The 20,302-nt window shown below is 36.5% G+C and overlaps 2 protein-coding genes across 2 annotated transcripts in view; both read left to right on the top strand.

The window, feature by feature from the left end:
* Positions 1–6,246, top strand: part of LOC149412805 (sn-1-specific diacylglycerol lipase ABHD11-like) — a 29,145-nt gene extending 22,899 nt beyond the window's left edge. The window contains exon 3 of the mRNA XM_089644954.1: positions 5,874–6,246. Within this exon, the coding sequence (XP_089501080.1) occupies positions 5,874–6,015 (142 nt within the window). The 3' untranslated portion in view covers positions 6,016–6,246. The remainder of the gene's footprint in view (positions 1–5,873) is intronic.
* A 249-nt stretch (positions 6,247–6,495) lies between these two features.
* LOC149412804 (sn-1-specific diacylglycerol lipase ABHD11-like) lies at positions 6,496–17,903 on the top strand. Its single transcript, XM_089645498.1, has 3 exons — positions 6,496–7,024; positions 11,846–12,213; positions 13,819–17,903. The coding sequence occupies exons 1-3, from the start codon at positions 6,578–6,580 to the stop codon at positions 13,955–13,957; spliced, it is 954 nt and encodes a 317-aa protein (XP_089501624.1). The 5' UTR covers positions 6,496–6,577; the 3' UTR covers positions 13,958–17,903.
* The last annotated feature ends 2,399 nt before the right edge of the window (positions 17,904–20,302 follow it).

Genomic DNA, 20,302 nt, shown 5'->3' with positions numbered 1-20,302 from the left:
GGGGGTATCTGCACTCCCCCACTCCGCACCAGTCACTAACTTTGCAGAATTTGGTAAAATGTTTGCCATTGAGGCATACTCGGCACAATCCGGCACTTTTAACTGTCACAAAACGGGTTTTTATGTCTTTCGCGGCGAAAGTACGACATTCGCTAAGTTGGTGGCCATTTTCACCGCACTGAACACACCCGGCGCGGTTGTCGAACTCGCGAACTTCATCGTAACTGTTTTGCACTTTTTCCCCGCTTCGATTATTTTCTCGATTATTACCAGACAAAATTTGGGGCATTCGATTATTACCAGACAAAATTTGGGGCTTTCGATTATTTTTCGCGAACTGTTGTTTTTCACTAGAATTGTTGTTGTAAACATTGTTTTCCCGCGATAAAAACCGTTCTGACGCGGCAGACGTGTTTAAACTGTTGTCACAAGTGTCACTTTTGTTCGAATTGTTTTTTCGCGAAAACTTTTCTGACGCGGCAGACATATTTAAGAAACTTTCACAGGTATCACGTTTTTTAGTCGCGTTGTCGCGAGCGTATGTTCACGGCGTGGGCGGGACCTCGCGGGGTCAACCAAACCGGACTTTGGGATGGCGTTCGCGACGGTTTTCAGGAAGGCGGCAAACTGGCAGATGGTAGCGGAGGCCTCGTAGTGCCGCACTTCCATCAGCCACGCCAACCGCAAGGTGGGCGGCATCTTCCCCGCGATGTCACTGAGCAGCGCTGGATTCGTCAGATAGCCATCATTGTTGAGGGAGCGGAGTGATGCCACCAGGTTTTGAACTGTGCCAGAGAAGTCTGCGATGTCCTCCAGAGAGGCCTCAATTGTGAGGTGGGGCAGCTTCTTCACTTTGTCCAGCATCAGAGCAGCGAGTGAAGTAGTCCCTCCAAATCTCTGCTCCAGGACTGCCAGGATCTCCGGAACCTGGGCAGGGTCCATCAGAAGGGGGCCGACGGCTTCTCGGGCTTTCCCCTTGAGGGCCCGCTGTAGGCGGATCAAGTTTTCGCTGGAGGTCATCCGACATGTGGAGGTAGACTGGTTAAACTGTGCCCTCCAGGTGGGCCACTCCAGTGGATCTCCAGAGAATGGAGGCAGGTCCTTGGCCATAGATTGTCTGGCAATAAGGGCCGCCATTCGTGGATCGTCCTCGATTGTGGGACGGGGGCTGTCCTGAGCCCTTGAAGCTCTGATGGCTTCTGTCAGGGCGGAGGCCAGCTGAGCCATGGGACTGCCATCATGCTGAACCCGGGCTCTGGTATGTTGGGCCGTCTCATCCGCCGTAGGTTGGGGCGGGAATCTCGGCATGGAGCTGGTACTGGCTGTGGGCGGGCCATCTGGCCGTGCCGGCACGCCATACTCCTGTTCGCGCAGTGGTACGGGCGGCACATGTCCAGATGGTCCAGATGGTCCAGAGGGTCCAGGTGGTCCAGGCTGTGTCCATGGCACGTCCCACTGCTCCAGCAGTCCGGCAGGTGATCCTGGCGTCGGCGCTGGGTACCCCGGGTGGGGCAGAGGTACGGGCAGCACAGGGCCATGAGGTCCAGGCTGCACCAGTACTGGGCATCCCTGAATGGTCCAGGGTGCTGGTTGCGCAGGGCTTGCTGGCTCTTGCTGCGCTCGTGATGCGTACCTCTGGTCCACCAGAGGTACAGGTCCGGCTGGCACTTCAGGTACGGCTTGCCTCTGTTCTATCAGAGGGGCGGGCGGTACGGGGCCAGAGGGTCCAGGCTGCATCATGTTTGGCCACCCTGCATTGGGCCAGGGTGACGAGGGCGGGGGACCGGCTGGCCTGGGCTGCGCCGCTGCTGAGTACCTCTGGTCCACCAGAGGCACCGGGCTCGGTTGGCCGGGCTGCACCCATCCAGGGCTGTACCCTTGGAAGCGCCAGGGTCCTCCTTGAGCAGGGTACCCTTCCAGGAGTACGGGTCCAGATCGGGCAGGCACTGCTGCTGCTGGTTCCTCGTACCTCTGGTCCACCAGAGGCACCGGGCTCGATTGGCCGGGCTGCGTCCATGATGGTGGTGACCTCTCCAGGAGCTTCGAAGGTCCAGGAGGGGCAGGGGCTGCTGCTGTTGGAGCTGATTGAAGAGCTGCTTTAAGTCTCTCAATGTGCTCGGTTTGACTGCGAAGCTGTTGTCGCAATGACTCCATCGCATCCTCTTGAGATGTGGAGGGCGGTGAGTCATGATGTGCAGGTGGTGCCATGTCAGGAGTAGTGCTGGGCGTGGGCATGGGGGTTACGTGAGGCGTGACGTGAACCGCAGCCGTGGCCTGAGACCCAGCGTCCAGGGCATCTGCAGATGGTGTTGAGGATCCATCGTCTTGGATCCGGCTCGACCGTAAGGTTGGAGACATCCTGGTTGAAGGCGTGTGAGAATCCGGCTCGGAGGACCACTTGTACTGGACGGGAGTCCGCACAAGACTGTAGATTTAGGCGCCGGGTCCAAACCGTGTCTTCAACCGATGAGAATGCTCCTTTACGGCCGATGATGATGATGATAGTTGTTATTGTGATGAAATCTGCCTCCCGCACCCAGGCTTGGTGAATGGTGGGCACTGGGTGTGCTTTCGTCTCTGCTCGCTTCTGGTGTTTGCGGTTTTCCAAAGGAGGGCCGGCTGGTCTCGAAGAGGTAACACCAGAAGATCTTGGAGCAGCAGACTTGGCGAGGTGAGGCAGATGTTGAGCAGGAGTCACTTGTTGATAAATAAAACGCTTGGTTTCGGTGGTAAAGATGAACTGATTTATTTTTAATTATGTGGCTGCTTATATTTAATTAGCCTGACTCGCGCCCGACATTGGGCTAGGAGCCCAAAAGTGGTGGGGGGTTGTACCCGCGCCATCAATGAGTTTATAGCCTCCGACAAACTGTTGCATATTCATTTTGTCGGTAGTACTGGTGATAGTAGTCGCTTAAATTTGAGAGTTAGAAAAGATTTTGAGCGCTTACATGAATGATAATTACATAGTTTAAATGCATAGTAGTTATAGGAATGTGTATCTTGACAACTAGATTTTTTGTTTGTCAAGATACGACAAAAAATAAGAAATGTTTGTAAAATAAATGTGTAAAAATGATCTCAAGCGATCAAATTTGTAAAACATGTTAAGTTAGTATTTTTCCGAGGTCCCCCGTAACATAGCGCTCAGAAAGAGATAAGATTCACTATGCTACGAGGTTCCTGGATTTTTGTACACGCAAAAAGGGTAAAAAATATTGTTCAAAAATGGGTTTACATATGGGTGAAAAACAGCTTTTTTAATATCTCCTCAGCGGTAGTATATCGAAAATAGTGTTTATTTGACTACCGCCGAGGGGATGAACAAGTAAAATATACATATTTGCAATGTTTAAAAATTGATTTTTCTATGTAAAATTTACATAGAAAAAATGCTGGACATCGATCCGCGTGGCAGGTATGCGGGCGGTACGGTATCGATGCCATTCGGAGTCAAAGTTTTCAAGCCGCTTGGGCCGAAAATTGCACAAAATGGCCAGTGGCGGGGAGTGGTGATTTTGCCAGTGGCGTGGAGTAGGCACATTTTATAAAAGTAAACAATTTTTATGAAATTAAATAATATGGTCAACTACGTCCGTTACAATTACTATTCATATTTTCACCACATGTCACCACTGTTTTATCCTTTGTCAAAGTTTGAAAACCCATCTGGCAATATTTTATTCGAATTCCGTTAAATAATGCACGTGTGTACCTATATTGGCGCACTTTTACAATCACAACGAAATGGCACGGCACCATTCGTCTCATTTTTAACTATTATTATTTAGTGTGTGCGAAAGAGCGAAGACTCTTTTCGACATACTTGCTTATAACAGCTGTTGAACACGAAAAGCAATGCCAATGACAGTGATGTAGTGTGGAAATTTTTAATTTTTTTGTTTTTAATTGAAAAAAATGCTACCGGACTGCAAAGTGCCCATAACATTTTTTACTCCAAATGTGCTAAGAATAGCTGGTTAAAGTTTGTTGGGTTAGTGCCGATACACCCTGTATAAAAATTGTAACACTTATACTAGGTATATATACTTAGTACTAGCTGACGTGTACCCGGCATTATTTTGATGTATCTCATACAAGTTTTCAAGTAGGTACGACATCAATAACGCCATTTTTTGTAATATAAGTAACTAGTAACCAAAAAGTCACGAGCCCCCACTGGATCGACATAACATTCTTTTTTATGGTTAAATCCATTTTTACAGAAATTGAAATTCACCATTGAAATTCACCATTGAATGTCATCAGAGTTCAAAGGTTTATTGATTATTAAAAGCATGTATCTCATACATCAAAATAATGCCAGCGTAACAATGTTAGACTTTCCTCTACTTTCTATAAATATAATTTGGATGATATATATACAGCTAGTATAATAATAAGAAATATAACAAGTGTGACAATTTTTATTTTTTTACTAACAGAGTGATAACAAATAATACATATTGATAGAAGTAAGTAAGAACATCAGTAAGTGTGTTTAGGGAGGAAGTGTCGTCTTAAGTTTTTAGCATTAAATAATTTTAGGAGTACTACCATACAAATAAACTTTAAAATTATGAACATATGTGTGCAGAATAACAGATATCTGTACGCTAAATATTGCAAAAATAAAAATAAAAACATTTTACAGAAAATATATTTCCTATGTAAGTATATATTTTTCATATGTTTTTAACACTTATTATTGTTTTTTTAATAATATACCACACAACCGGTAAAGTGTAGGTACTTGAGTGACCATGAGGTAACGTGTATTTTAAGGTTATTCTTAAAATTTTCTTATTACAAGATATATGTCGAGGGAGGGGTTCAGTTTAGAATAGACAAAGGACGGGAGTATATGTGAAGGTAGATTGAGTGGTCTAGTTACGGTGCGATTGTGTGATGATCTTTGATAAAGGAATTCTATTTAGTGTTAGTCTTGCTAAAAGGGAGGTTGCCATTTAGAACATGGAATGATACGCGTTGCAGACGATCAAGGGGGTGACAGATTACGCTATTCGAAGCGTTTTATATAACACCATATTGCTCGCCATACAATCCCGTACAGACGTGTCACACCTAAAAAGATGATGTGCTATAAGTGTAGGCGTGTGCATCTGTCAAAGTGACAGCTCCCATACAAATAAATGATATTCCGTGGCAGTCCCCCAATTGATATGACCCCCTCTCCTGAGGAAAATTAAAGCGTTGTGTGCCAGCCCAACATATAATAGTGCATGTCACGCCTATTTTATACGCGTATAATATAGCGTATTGTGTCTAAGGCCTTAAGACTATCAACTAAGTTATTTACGATTTAAAATAGCATTACTGAATCCGCTATATTTCTTCGGCAAGTTACTGTCTGCATGTTGAAGAACTTGGGAATGGAAATACGAACCATAAGACTGTTAATTATTAAGAATGTCGTAAAAAAAGTAATAAAACTTTGACATGTATCCTCATTGGGTAGCAAATAAAATTATTGCAAAGGTATATTCTTCACATCTGCTTCAATAAAAAACAAAAAGGAAGCGCAAGCATAAACAAGAAGGTTGTCGAAAAGGTTGACTCGACACTAGCGAGCACTTCACTACCTATTTGACTACAGTCCCAGGTTCAATCCCCGTGGAGGAAGGTTCAATGCTCAGTCAAAGAAAAAAATGTAAGCCTGTATTTTTAAATACATTATCGGATGTATTATATTTATGCAAAAGGAACTTTGTTTTAAGCATTTTGAAAAACGTCAACACGAATAAATAATAATGCGTCACCTCGTGGGCAAGGTTCACAACCTCGCGGGTCCTAATTTTATAGTTCGAAGACTTCGTTCAATTGACACAAGTTTTTTTTTCTTCATTTTTCAGTATCGACGAGCTGCCGGAATTAAGAGAGGGCATGTTTCCAAAAGCTGAAATGAAGATTATAGAGGGAGCCGGCCACTGGGTGCACGGCAGAAAACCAGAACAATTTCTAGAAGTAGTTTATGATTTTTTGGCAAAACATTGACACTACATCCTTGATTTTAAAGTGAAGTTTTAATTTAATAATAAATTGTCATCGGATTATTTTAATTTCCGCATATTATTTTGGTACTTTTTGTTGATAATGCTTATTTGTAAGTCATTTAGTCAATAGGTATTATTTTATAAATTCGATTATTAAGCATCGCTCATGGTCATCGAAATTGTGACAACTTTTTTTAATTCTTCAGGTTTTTCAATAAATTAAACGCACATATTTTAGAAAATTTCCTTTTTCAATTATGTACTTTCGGAATATATTTTGGCTTTATTACTTGTTACACATTTTGACATTTTTTAGTGCATACAATTCGATGTTTAATAAAATATCCCCCAAAATATGTTTTTTCTGTCAGGTAAGTACCTACTCACAATTTATTGGCTGGAAATGTTTGACTGTCATCAGCCTAACATTCTAAACAAATATTTATATTTTGACAGCTTCGACCAGCTGACAGCATAACCTTGTTCTTATTTTAAAACTGACATTTCTGGTATGTCAATTTTACGATAAAATCACCCGTGTAGTCACTTAAATCACTTTCAAAATGATCAAATACCAAAATTATAGTGCGATATTGAACAATTCCTTGAAAATATCCCGTTTGGGTGGCAGTAATATAATTAAATTAGCCTTTTCAACTCATACTGAGAATGAAACTTCTCCAGTTAAGACGGTTGACCTTGCTTATGCGTCTTACGAGACTGCGATCTCTGAAAATAATGGACTACCGCCTTTGGTCATCCTCCATGGATTGCTCGGTTCGAAGAATAACTGGACCAGCATGAGTAAAGCTATCCACAAGAATACCGGAAGAAAGGTGATAGCAATCGACGCTAGAAATCATGGAGATAGTCCGCATTCTGAGGAGCATACTTACAGGCATATGGCTGAAGATGTGATAGCCCTGATGAAGAAGTTGAACATCCCGAAGAGCTCTCTGCTTGGACACAGTATGGGAGGGCGTACTGCAATGATTATGGCACTTTTACAGGTAAGATTGACTTATTTTAGACAGCATAAAAAGCTTTTCTAGTTTTCTTGGAAAACACAAGGGATTTGTGATGAACATTGTTTAATTTTGGTAAATAAATGGAAAAGTGGGACACAGTTAAGCCCCCGCATATTCAAATTCTACCTATTTATAACAAGTTTCTTGTTGACTCTTTAAGTTTGTAATTTCCAAAAGATAAATACGTTATTTTTGAAGATAATATCCATACATTTGTTATGCCGAAACGTTAATTATATTAAATTCCCTCAATAGAAAAAAATGGCAAAGTAAGCTCAAAAATTATTAAAAACATGTTTTTTCTGTTATTTAATAATATGTTATAGACATGAAAAATTCACAGTGTATCTTTAAATGCCACTAAAGCATTTATCGAGAGATTTTTGCTCCATTTCAAATGAGTCGTGTTTTATTAAATATTTTCAATATTTTCGCTTAATTATTATAATTTTTTAATATTACCGCGCTCCCTCTATTATTCGTATTTACATATCTTCTTTTCACTCAATCTTTGAAAGCTTACTACGGGTCCTTAATACGCACTTAAAAATACACATCAGCTAGATAATAATGAGAAGCAGTATAATAATGGAAAATAATGCATTTTGGTACATAGTTATTTCGTTCACTTGGCGGCCATCATGCTTGATGTGAATGTTTTTTTTTTAATTTTATTTTTTTATTTATTCTTAAATATATTTGTAATACAAAGGTATAGTATATTGTCCTCCACGCTAGGAGTTCACCTGTGTTGTGGTTTAATATTAGTTTTTTTTGTTCTCCCATTTAATCCAAAAAATTAACCTAAGAACCCAAAATAGCTTCTTAGTTTGGGTTCAATTAAAAAGATAATAAATTAAACTAGCATGAAAAAACTATTTTTTTATTATTATGTTAAAACATGGCAAGAAAAAAGAAGTCAAGTTATCCGTTTTTTTTCCGAAATAGCTATCATAATTCATAATTTTCCGTTTTAGATTACTGAAATAGTTTTTTCCCATCGTTTTATCTAACTGATGTAAAGTGTTTTTATAATAAAATGTCCCTGTCAACCGTGTCACACTTTTCTGTATATTTACCAAAATTATTAATCAAAGATTTAGACTGACCTTTTTAATGCAATTTATCCCATTACGTGGCATAGATTGTATACATTAGTGTCTTAGTGAAACTTAATAAAATATAATAGCGACATCCACATAACAGGACAGCCTCTGGATCACATATGCGACAGCCAATAGATTGGGTTAAGTAAGTAAGATTGCTGACAGAAATAAAAGGAATGAGATTGAGTTCAATGTATCTTGTCATTCACTAGGGCGAGTCATACCTGGTATTACCGGTGTACAATGGACGCCCAAAGTTCAAAATGTGTTTCCACCATAATGTGACAAATCATGCTCATATTGAGATAACTTGTAGCACTTCATTGAGAATGCTGGACTTTGTTCTACGAATTGCAAGGAATTTTAGGGATATTCGGGTTCTTATAATTTTATTCAATTTCTTAATTAGGAGTAGACTTGAAAGTGGGTCGGTAATTTGCAATCCACACCAATTAGAGTATTCCCTTTGTTGGAGAGAGTTGAGAAGAAATTTCTGAGATTTCTCTACATGAGAGAGTATGGTTACTACCCATGGCTCTATCCTACTGACTTTCTTTTGAGTACCTATGCTCGAAATGAACCATCTACAGTCAGAAGGTATGTTCACTTTGCTACACATTTCTTCAGACTGATTCGTGGATGGTTTAAAAACTCGGCCATCATGGAGAGCATTCATTTCTATGTTCCCGATGGTTATCTTCTCCACCGACATCATTGATTGTTCTATCTCCCAGCCTGCAGGACCAACTTGCCAATGGTCATGCCGGTGGGGAGAACAATCTTCTTGCTAAACAGAATCAATTTTTATATAGACCTGAAGGGCCAGCTTTTTTACTACTATGTAATACAGTTGATACACCTACTTTTTATATTTATGTAACTCTCCTTAACAATTTTGTAATGTTTTTAAAATAATAAATTGAATTGAATTGGAAGTATTTTAAAAACAATGCCCAAATCTCTGAAACTGCATTCCCTTTTGTAATTGCGCATTTTACCCGCATGCATGGAATTCATATTATTGTAAGTCTATAAATCCATTTAGTGATCCATATGAAATTTTATTCAAAATACAATCAAAATTGTCATATGGATACAGTTCTAATTTTTGATAATCGTGGCACAAATGCATAATTTAGAAGTGGTAAGAGTAGGTAGAAATAAAGGGTGAAAGAAAGAATAAAATGTCCATTTTGATTTTGAATGAGTGTGTGTCACTCGCAGAACAATATATTATTTTAAATTTTGCTCTCTCCCTTAGTGAGTTTGAATTCCCACGGATGTCGTCACATCTCATGTTGGTTAAATATTATATATAATACGTCACTTATGCATCATTTAGCAAAATAAATCTTGTATTTAAGTGTAAATTGAATTAATGTATGACTGATAACAAACGGTTGCAATTCTCTTGCAAATCGTGAATCACATAATCTTAATGCTCCGTTATAAGCATTCAAAAAGAAAACGAAGTTAACTGAAGATGGTTTGAAAGGGAGTTATGTAAATACGAATGACAGTCGCTGCCAACAGTTGGCAGCGACTGTTGTTAAAAGGTTTATTACAATACAACTTATTTAAAATAGAGCAAAACTCTCTCGACATCTGTGTTAAGTAGCATTTAACGAAACTGTGTCAATTTTTTCATACCTATTGTTAAATAGGTAATTAATGGGGCAACTCAAGACAGTGCCAATACAATACATCTCATGAAAAGTGATGAAATAAAAACTGGGTTAGGTTTCTAGGGCAGTTTTTTTCCATTACTTGGATTACTGATTTTATTTCACTTTTCGACGAGTGTTGAATTGCCACTGTCCTGAGTTGCCATGGAACCATTAACCTTCCAGCGGGTGCGCTGTCGTAAAATTTACGACAGACGCGCCTTATCGCTTCCCCCACTCTTACCACTTAGTCGTAAGCATCGAGCTTGGAGATATGCTAGAGTCAAATCAAATATCAATCATTTACTGCAATAAATAAGTGGTGAATTACGGGATCAAAGTGAATTACGGTCGGGCAGTTGAACCGATAACAGAAGAAGAAAATAGAAGCTTTCCAAAACGCGGTGTTTGTCGGTTATGTGCACTGGATAAGAAAAGATCCTCAGCATCAATGAAGTGTTGCCGTTGCCAGTCCTTTACACGCAAGAACCATTCTTCAGATGAGGTGGTTTGTAACAATTGTAAGGATGAGAATTTTGATTCTGACTAAATAAGTCGATAAAATATTTGTTTTGAAATATTAACATGTTTAGAGTGTTACTTCGTTTTTTTTTGAGAAAGTCAAATATATATATTTTTTAAGTGCTGCCTATTATTATTTTTTATAACCTTAAAGAAATTCCCCAACATTTGTATAAAGAAAACACCACTTACATGGAGAAAACTAAATGACGTAAAATTTACGACAAGCGCCCACTTAACCGTTTGGGTGCCAATCGTCGATTTTCGTCGATTCATGTTTTAACGAAGATTGCCGATCGTCGATTTCCGTCGATTGCGTCGGTCGTGTTCTGATTCGCGCGTACGTCTGTACGTAAAATTCTCATTTTTTCGAAACGCCTGGACTTCGGGATCCTCCTCCGCGTGATTCTAAACCAATATTCTTTAATAAATCACCGAAAAAATCATCGAAATCCTTGAAAATTCAAAGAATTTATGGGGTTTTAAAAAAATATATAGTTTCATAAAAAATAATGTTTTTTTGGTGGCATTTTACAAGCAACTGTTTGAATTTTTTTGGCACTCAAACGGTTAAGCGAAATTTCTCAACGCGCCCGCTGGAAGGTTAAATACGAGAACCAGATGGTTTTTTCATAATTTTCACAGATTTACAATTTGGGAGCCGGGTTTGGATACCTCCACCCCAGGAACCATTTATTGGATAACCAACACCTCTGCCATAGGTCACCCCAAGTGGTTCGCTCCGTTTGGTGACTTAGCAGGGGCGCCCGGGTTCATCGGGTGAGGTGTGTTCAGGATGCACCTGCCCACCAGCTGCGTGGCGTGCCAGATTGAGATAGGCTGATTTGGAGAGACCCTTTGACCTCTCCAACTGGTCTCTCGATCAATCCCTTTACGCCGCTGTGAGAGGGATGTATTCATATGTCCGTCACTAACCTAACCTAACCCAACATTCATAGGTTTTACTTTCCCAGAACTGCCTCTCCTTACTTTACTTAGAAAAGACCCACCACACAGCACCCCAAAAATGACATAGGCCCTGAGGAAAATTATTTTCGTCGGGGCCTCCTGTGTGGGGGTTGAGGTAAAAAAAAAGTTATTTAAAATACATCAAAAATCTCTGCACATCTGTGTTAAGTAGCATTTAACGAAAAAGTGTAACTTTTTCATACCTATTGAATTTTAAATAGGTAATCGATCAACTCAGGGCAGTGGCAATTCAGCCCACTCTTGAAAAGTCATGAAAAGCGATGATAAAAAAACTAGGTTAAACAAGATAGGTTTATGGGACAGTTTTTTTTTTCCATCGCTCTTAATGGCTTTTCAAAAGTGTGCTGAATTGCCACTGTTCTGAGTTGCCATCGAACTGTTAAATAACAGAACCAGGTGTTTTTCATAATTTTCATAGATTACTTTACGATTTTTTTTCTATCGAGGGAATTTCATATAATGCGGAATGCGGGGTCTTTATTTTCTGAAAATTAACATATTTCATTAATCTCTGTTTCCAGCCTGAATTGGTTTCCAGTCTCATCATCGGAGATATATCCCCTCTCAAGACCAGTCCAAACATCTACTCCATGGACGAACTCTTTGACGCCATGGGACTCGTTCAAATACCAAAAGGGATACCCCTTTCCCAAGCACGGAAAACTGCCGATGAACAATTGACTTCGGTCATCACGGACGTTTCAATTCGGAGTTTCGTCATAACAAACTTGGTGCAGTCTGAAACTAATGAGTATCTGTGGAGAATAAACTTGCCAGCGCTGCAAAAGAACTTCAGAAATAATATTGCCGCTTTTCCAAAAGATTTAAATTTCATTCAGTATCCGGGGAATACATTATTCGTGGCTGGCGGGCTTTCAGATTATGTGGGGTAAGTTGTTTTGTATATATGTTTTTAATCTGTCTATTTAAATTACATTAGGTGGTAGACTGTGGAAAGGAACTTATTTAAAAGGATAATATTTTAGGGTAAAGTTTCCTTGCTCCACTTACTTCGTAATATGCACAAATTGTTTAAATAACACTGTTTCAACTAAATTACTACAAGAAACAACTATTTACTTCGGGGAAGATGTTAAAAGATGCATTAAAGTTCCATTTTTACTCAATCAAAGTTTAAAATTTCCCTTGTCAAAAGATCTTGTGCCGCCATTTTGGATTTTGTTATTATTGTGACATTTGCTAAAGGTTCCATTTCAATCCAAATACCCACAAATTATTTAAATGACGCTAACTAACTAACCTAATCAGCTATTTTGTGCATGTCCCCCGATATACATAGTTGTTTCTTGTACTAATTAAGTTGAAACGAGGTGTTACTTCAATAATTTTGGCTTATTTAGCAGTAAGCGAACTAAGGAAACTTTACCTTTTTTAATAAACAAAAAGATTGAATTGATGAGGGCAGCTAATATTTTGCATTTTGAAATAGTTGAATTCTAAAATTGTCACGTCAAATGTTTTCCATTGACTTGTCTCTGGCCATTCTCAGTCCTAAAGCTTTCCAATCCTGCTAAATTCTTCTTACACAAGGTCCAATCCACCTTTATCTCGGTCTGCCTCTGGGTCGCTTCCAAAGTCATCATTTTAAGTAGTATCCTATCATCTGACTTTCTTTTCACATGTCCAAACCATTGCAGTTTTTGGAACCTACATAATCTTCAATGGTTTCATGCTCAATGGGGTATTTTCACAAAAGGTGTGGAAGACTTAAAGTTTTTTTCTCATTGTGATTATCATACTAAAATTATGTAATTTTCATTCATAATTATTGATTTCAAAAACAATTTCGAAATGGTTCCAACTGGCTACAACGTCATTATGACATAGAAAACTCCAATGTCTGGTAAGATGTCTGTTACGAACATCACCCAGTTGACATCAACACTGCTGAATTCACGAATAAAAACGATCATGTCGTTTAGGTGGGATTCAAAAATGGCACATTTAAAAATAATTTCAAAAATTTATTTGTTGACATAAAAATAAAAATAAATACATTCAATATCGTAATTTTTTTCAAGAATAATAAATACAGTGAAAATACCCCCATTGAATTCTCAATATCATTCTGTAGTACTCCTTTTCTAGAATCATGTTTGGGTAAAATTGCATAACACTTCGTTTCGTCTTAATTACTACAAGAAATGTCTATTTTCATTGAGGGAGATGGAAAAACATGCTCAAAATAGGTTATTAGGTTTTTAGTTTGGGTAATTTTAATAATTTATGCCTATTTCCTAACCTTCAAACTTGACCTATGTCGAAACTGTTAAAGACGTGAAATTTTGAGCTTTGATTGAAAAAAAATAACTCTAATGCATCTCACCCGACATTAATAATCGTATTTTGTAGTCATGAATCTGAAATCAAGTGATATTTAAAAAAAAAATGCATCCATGAGGCATTTTTTCTCTGAAATTTTACCCATATTTGTTAATTATATTTATGTTCCTATTTTACTTTTATTTTCTAGACGAGATGAACTGCCGAAATTAAAATCCATGTTCCCCAAAGCGGAGTTGGTCTTCATAGAGGGAGCCGGCCACTGGGTCCACAGTCAAAAACCAGAACAGTTCCTGAAGCTAATCTGTGATTTCCTCACGAAGAATTGATAACGTTGACCCAATCAACCTAACTCCAATTTAGCCAAATTAATTAGGAAAATTTTTATGGTAAATTAGTAATAAGTAAAAAAGGGTTTTTAATTTAAAATCTAATCATGGTTAAGCTAAGAAATATAATAGTTTTGAATATCCTAGTGAACTAGGATTTCTGATTTCTCCATGACTTCTTGAAACCGAGGTTCTTTCAAGGTTAGGTATTAATATAAATTGATGTTTGTATACTTTTAGCAAATACCCTGAATAATAATAATACGCCCAACTCCAGTAAAATATTGGCAGTATTTACCCAACTCCAGGGGGATATAAACTAGAACTGAAATATTGTGACGTCATATGATTACCTAACTATATCCACCAATGAAAAACTCTGAAAGTCTATGGAATACACTTTCAGAGTTTTTCATTGGTGTATAGTATAATAAGTAGGCTCCAGATGAGAATTATACTGTCTATATATTAGCATATCTATGGTTTTTTAGGACCAATTTGTTTCATACAAAAAGCCCGAAGATGCGTGGTATATTTATGCCCAACGCTGGCCGCTAGAGTTGCTAGAGCATGTTGACATTCCTATAATAATTGAATTTACAATTTATTATATTATCTTCGCGGTGGTGTTTTAGGCTTTCTAATTTTTATTTTGAGCAGTATTGATTAAAAAAATGTATACAATAAGGTCATAAGTATGTAGCTTACCTAATAATTACTTTAAAATATTCGATTTCTCTAATTCATTAATGTAAAATAAATAAAATCCATTCAAATGCATGAAAGAAACCAACCCGCAGAACTAATGCCGCTAGGATGCGCTAGTATAGCATACTGCCATCAGAATGTATGGGAAATGTCAGAAGTTGGAGGTATTGTCTCTATTCTAAGGTATTTGCTTTTAGTAAATATCCTAGTACGTATAATAAGAATCTTGACATATGTATTTTACTTCAGTAAACCGAATCCTAGAATCAAACACGAAAGATACATTACCGCCATTTTTGCCGATATAAACACATTTCAATTTCGAGAATATTAAAAGGTCTTCGCCACAGTTAATAATGCCACTGGGCTTTAATACAGTTAAAAAGCATTATCTCTGAAATGTTTTACAAATAAGTATATCAATTCGGTAATGAGCAAAACAATGTAAAGTTATAAAATTGTTGCGTTATGTTGAAAACACATTATTCTTTTGAAAGAATATTAATTCCATATATTTTCCTAACATTTCACACAATTTTTCCGACAACAAACGTGTTCCTAGTTTATTGTGTTATCTAACCTCAAACTAATCTAAACTCTAAACTAAATCTATCTCTGATCCTACTCTTTTCCCTCCTTGACACTTTTCCCTCCATAATCCACATGTCAAAACAACTTCTTTGCTTTTGTTAAAAGCACTTTGAAAATGGAACACTTTCAATTTTTTCTTTCAAGAAAGTTCCTACTCCAATTTCTATCTATTTTTATTTAAATGTCAAATTATATTTTAACTTCTGAAGCGCCAAAAGTACCCATCGGATACGAAAAATTTGCATATGTCGAGCGCTGAGGTATCCAATTGGTAATCCAAAAACTATTGCTTTCTGCACACTATAAAGAAGGACTAGACAAGTCTAGGTAATTAGAAATAGTGACAATCACTCAGCAACAAAAACTGCGTGACATAAATATTTTTTGTTGTAAAACTGCTTTCTTTAGAAATAATTTAACTTCAATCGCATTGAAAACTATACTTAATACTGAATGACATTACAATACATGTAGACCTGTCGTTGTCTCACAAAATTAACACCAAAAAGTAAGAAACAGTCTTATGTTTCCAGTAAATTCTTAATTCAAATATTGTTCATAGGTATATGACAAAGAAAGACATTCGAATATGAGTTGTAAGATAAGAAATAGATATAAGACCGGGTAGCGTTTACGTACTTCAAAGTTGCAGTACATTCTATCACAGGTGTGACTATGATGGCAAGATAGACTTACTCCCTTACACTAAGGACGGATTGTTTCACGTAATTTGAACAATTCATAAAATTTTCAATTTCTGTGAAAGTTCTGTTATTATTTCATAATGTTGATATTTCTTCGAAATCTTATGAATTTTTCAAATTTTGTGAAGCAATATTAATGTTGTAGCCCAGCTACACTACTCGCGAAGTTGATCGAAGTTGACCGAATACGATAGTGTGGGCACGAACTTCGCTTCGCCCGACTTCCGATTGTGGTCGGTAAATGCGCCCGAGTCAAAGGACTCGAAGCGTCACGGCATAAATAAACCAATCACTGACTGGTTGGACTGAGTTACTCGCGAAGTTGCACGAGTGTGTGGGCACGCACTTCGAACTTCGGCTAACTTCGACGAGGACTTCGTCGAAGCGTCGAAGCGAGTAGTGTAGCGGCCGCTTTGTATGAGACAATCTATTGCTAGTAGGTTGTCCTTATACATATATGTCGCTACATTCGCTACCTCACTTTCTCTAATGGCGCTGAAAATCTTCAGGAAACAGTCGAAATAATTTAATTTTTTACAGTAATATATAATTTACGAATGAAATGTTATTCCTTGCCTTTTTTGGTTTAGGCAAACACTTTTTCATCAAACGCAGGGAATTTTGGCACTTTTTGTTCAAATTAGTTAGAGATAGCACACAAAGTTATGCGAAACATATTAATATCAGTTTAGTACTAAAAACCACAAAATCGAAAGTATGACAATTAGCGTTTCTTTCGCTTGCCACTTTTAATATCTCTACAGCATGTCTGTAGTTTGTAATGTCATTGTTATACTTCTCTAATTCCACCTTTATATTGCAATATATTGTTCCATAAATATCTTTTTCCATAAATATCTTAAATATTGAATTCTGAACCAGGATATGTATTGAGAATGTAGCATTGATAAACAAACATAGTTAATTTACGAGTAAAAATCTGTGATACAATGTTTGGCTCACAAAGTAATAAATTTAAGTATGTTTAATGTTAATTTATTTGATTTAAAAGCTTTTTTTTCACATAAAAATTCTCATTTTTATAAAGATTTCTACAAATTTTTGACGAATACGTTCAAACTGAAGAAAACATGCTATTAATTTATTTAAATGATTATTTTTTACAATAATTTATTAAAGTACCTAATATTATTTTATTTATATTTTTTTTTTTTTACATATTTATTTAGTTTTTGATTTCCCATTATGTATTGAAGGTAAGTACTAAAAAAATGTGATTAATAAAAAATTATTTTATGTAGGTAGCTATAATGAGATTTAATTTGTTTAGCAAAATAGAAGTTACGCAATATGTAGTGGGTATGTATAGATATAGGTTATAAAAAACAGATCAATAATTATTGACCAAAAAATTTTTGATTTCATTTGTAGCACTCGCAAATTTATCTTGAAATTTTATTTACTGTAAATAAAGGTTTTCATATCGTCGTTGCGCTCCCAAAAACGGTTATGTACCAGGTTTCAGCCAAATTTTATTTTACACAGAAAATTTAAAAAAAATCAAGGAATCGGGCACGATCTCAGCAATGCTCAATGTGCAAAAGTTTAACCGTTATCGTACAATACTCATTCAAACGTTGTTTGTTGACGCATTATAAAACAAGGAAGTTTTTTTGCTTCCCCTGTAAAATTTGGTAACACTCACACAGCCGGGTCTTGCAAGCGCAACGACAATATACATGTTCAAGATATGTCAAAAATGCATTTTGATTTATTTTTCCTTTCCTCTCTGTTCTCTCTTTTCACAGATTACGTAATAAGTCTAAATCCGTTATCATCATGATTTTCAACTGCTCCCAACTCCCTGGAGCCAGTAGGACTATGGCATCCCCAATTGCAGTATGTTGTGAGGAAGGAAGTGAAGAGGGGAAGGAGATGGGGTTAGGGGAAGGTTAGGAAATACCTGGCTCTTCAGACATTTCAAGCATCATTTCGATTCTGAATGGTAGTCTTTCACCGGGGCGATACTGAGAGTATCTATGGAACGTGCTGAAAATCCACTATGTATTTTTTTACATTAGTTATAAGATAATTTTTTTTTTTTTTTAAAGAAAGACAAACATTCCCGGGTTACGAATAACCTGACAATATTTGAAAATCTCTTACTACCACCACAGTAAGCTGAAAATGTTGCTTGTGTTGTGATGGAGGACTTAGCCAGCCGAGGAATTGAACACACTACGCCTGGGTGGGACCCAAACACGATGTCAACTCGGCCACCGACCGGTCATAACACATTAAATTAAATTTATTTGCTAGGAATTCGAACCCGCAAGCTTTGATTCGTAGTCGAAGATCTTAACGTCATCGGTTAATATAACAACAATAACTGCTTCATGTTCTACCCTCTGCTAGGTAAGTCCTCCATCTATGCACAAGCAACATTTTCCGCTTATAATCAATGATAGGTTATTCGGGGATGTATGTCTTTCCTCAAAAAGAATAATGAACACAGTTATTTAATTTTCAAAATATACTTTATTACATAAAGCACCTAACGCCTTCTTATTACTGTAAGAAGTATATGGCTGGTGAAAAGCAGGAGAATTTACAAACCTCCTCGCGGTACACCCAAATATTTTACATGCTTGACTCATTGCAATGGCATTACAAAATATAAAAATCCGATATCAGGCGATTTTTTTAACAAAAACAATTTAAAAAATACATATACCTATAACATTCCAAAATTACCTTCATCGTTGATAAGTGATTACTTTTATATATAGACTTCTCAAGCAGATACAAAATTGTGTTTGGCATTGAAATTAAATCAATCATTTTGAAAAAAATATTATGTTTGTGAATGCACCTATTTTTACAGCTGTTCAGTCAACCATCGTATTAAGGTTCATCAAATAAAGTCATTCATTAATTTAGTCAAAAAAGAGGAAGAGCCATCATTTTCAAAATGATTGATTCAAATATGTAAAGATTTTTTTTATACCATTTTCTTTGCTAAACATAATCTAAATCATTTATATCATAATTGTATATTCGAATGATATGATTGAATAGTCCATATTATTACTATCAATATTTACAAAAACTTTTTCACATAATATTTGAATTTTTTCCAATCATATACAAACATAACCGACAACTTAAAATTAATTATGTACTAACTATCAACTATTAATAGCCATAAAATATAAAAGAAGGTTCAATCGACTTTAAATAGAAAAAGACACAGGAAACATAATGTCACAATTTAATTTGTTTTTTATCTATGGTTATGAACACGATAAGTAGGTACTTGTTAAAGAGAAATAGCAATATGAAGTAAAAATAGATATTTTTTTTAAATTAGGTAGGTACCTACATTAATTTCTTACAAATATTTTTTTATGGCGTCTTTTTGTATCTAGGGTCGAAATAGAACGCACATCTTTTAAATAATAAATTTAAAAAATTGCTTAAAAATACTAAATAGAAATAATTATTTATCTATAATTATTAGAAATTACTAAAAAGATTATGACTGGAAAATTCACTGAATTCTGTAACACATGCGTAAAGTAATGTATTTTTTTTTGATTATTATTGAAGAATACCTAAATATTTCAAAGAAATATAAAAATTTTGTGATTCGGCAGAAACAAATATGTAAGAATTTAAAATATTTATGTATCGTCAAAATTATGAATATACAAATAACTTAAATGAATAGTATAAAATTCAAATAATAGCAATAAAAATTGTACATGGATGATATTTTATCTTTATGATTTCTAATGAAAAGATGGCGGAAATTTTAAATATTTTTTGTGTTGCCATAATTTGAAGAAAAATATACCAATTTTTTATATATATATTCTTAGTAAATAATCATTTTGAGGCGAGCAACACAAATTATTAGGAAGCATCACCTTACATTTGGCACAGACATTCCGTTAACATAATAATGTTATTTATTTTCTTATAATGAAAGTGCATCATAGCAAAATTAATATTAAATGGAAGGATATAAATATTTTGACTTACACAAAGTCTTTATGAGCGATCTACTACGTAAAAACCAACATAATCTCTAGAGCTAAAACTAAAAAATTACTGTATTTAGCATTTTGCTAATCATTACACGTACATCAAATGGAAAACAAAAAAAATATGTAAAACCTTTTTGAATAACAAAAAAAATTATATAGAAACCCCAAATATAAATTTAAAAACTACGAAGGCCCGTTCCCACTGCAGTTTAAAAACGGACGACAAAACACCGGACGTTGGATGCCTTGTTCAGCTCCAAACCAACCTATAAGCGAGCGAGTTCCGAAACGACTTTGAAACGGATCCGAAGCTCTGGCCATCCATACGACAA

This window comes from Hesperophylax consimilis, chromosome 22 (genome assembly GCF_061612785.1).
Source record: "Hesperophylax consimilis isolate HC1 chromosome 22, BYU_Hcon_1.0, whole genome shotgun sequence".
NCBI lineage: Eukaryota > Metazoa > Arthropoda > Insecta > Trichoptera > Limnephilidae > Hesperophylax > Hesperophylax consimilis.
Note: the sequence above shows the minus strand (reverse complement) of the source record. Positions and strands in the feature narration are given on the sequence as shown.

Excerpts from the sequence above, each read along its gene's own strand:
- LOC149412804 (XM_089645498.1), top strand. The coding sequence starts at position 6,578 with ATGATCAAATACCAAAATTATAGTGCGATATTGAACAATTCCTTGAAA. Across the intron at positions 7,025-11,845 it reads TGATTATGGCACTTTTACAG|CCTGAATTGGTTTCCAGTCT; the intron begins GTAAGATTGACT and ends CTCTGTTTCCAG. Across the intron at positions 12,214-13,818 it reads GGGCTTTCAGATTATGTGGG|ACGAGATGAACTGCCGAAAT; the intron begins GTAAGTTGTTTT and ends TTTATTTTCTAG.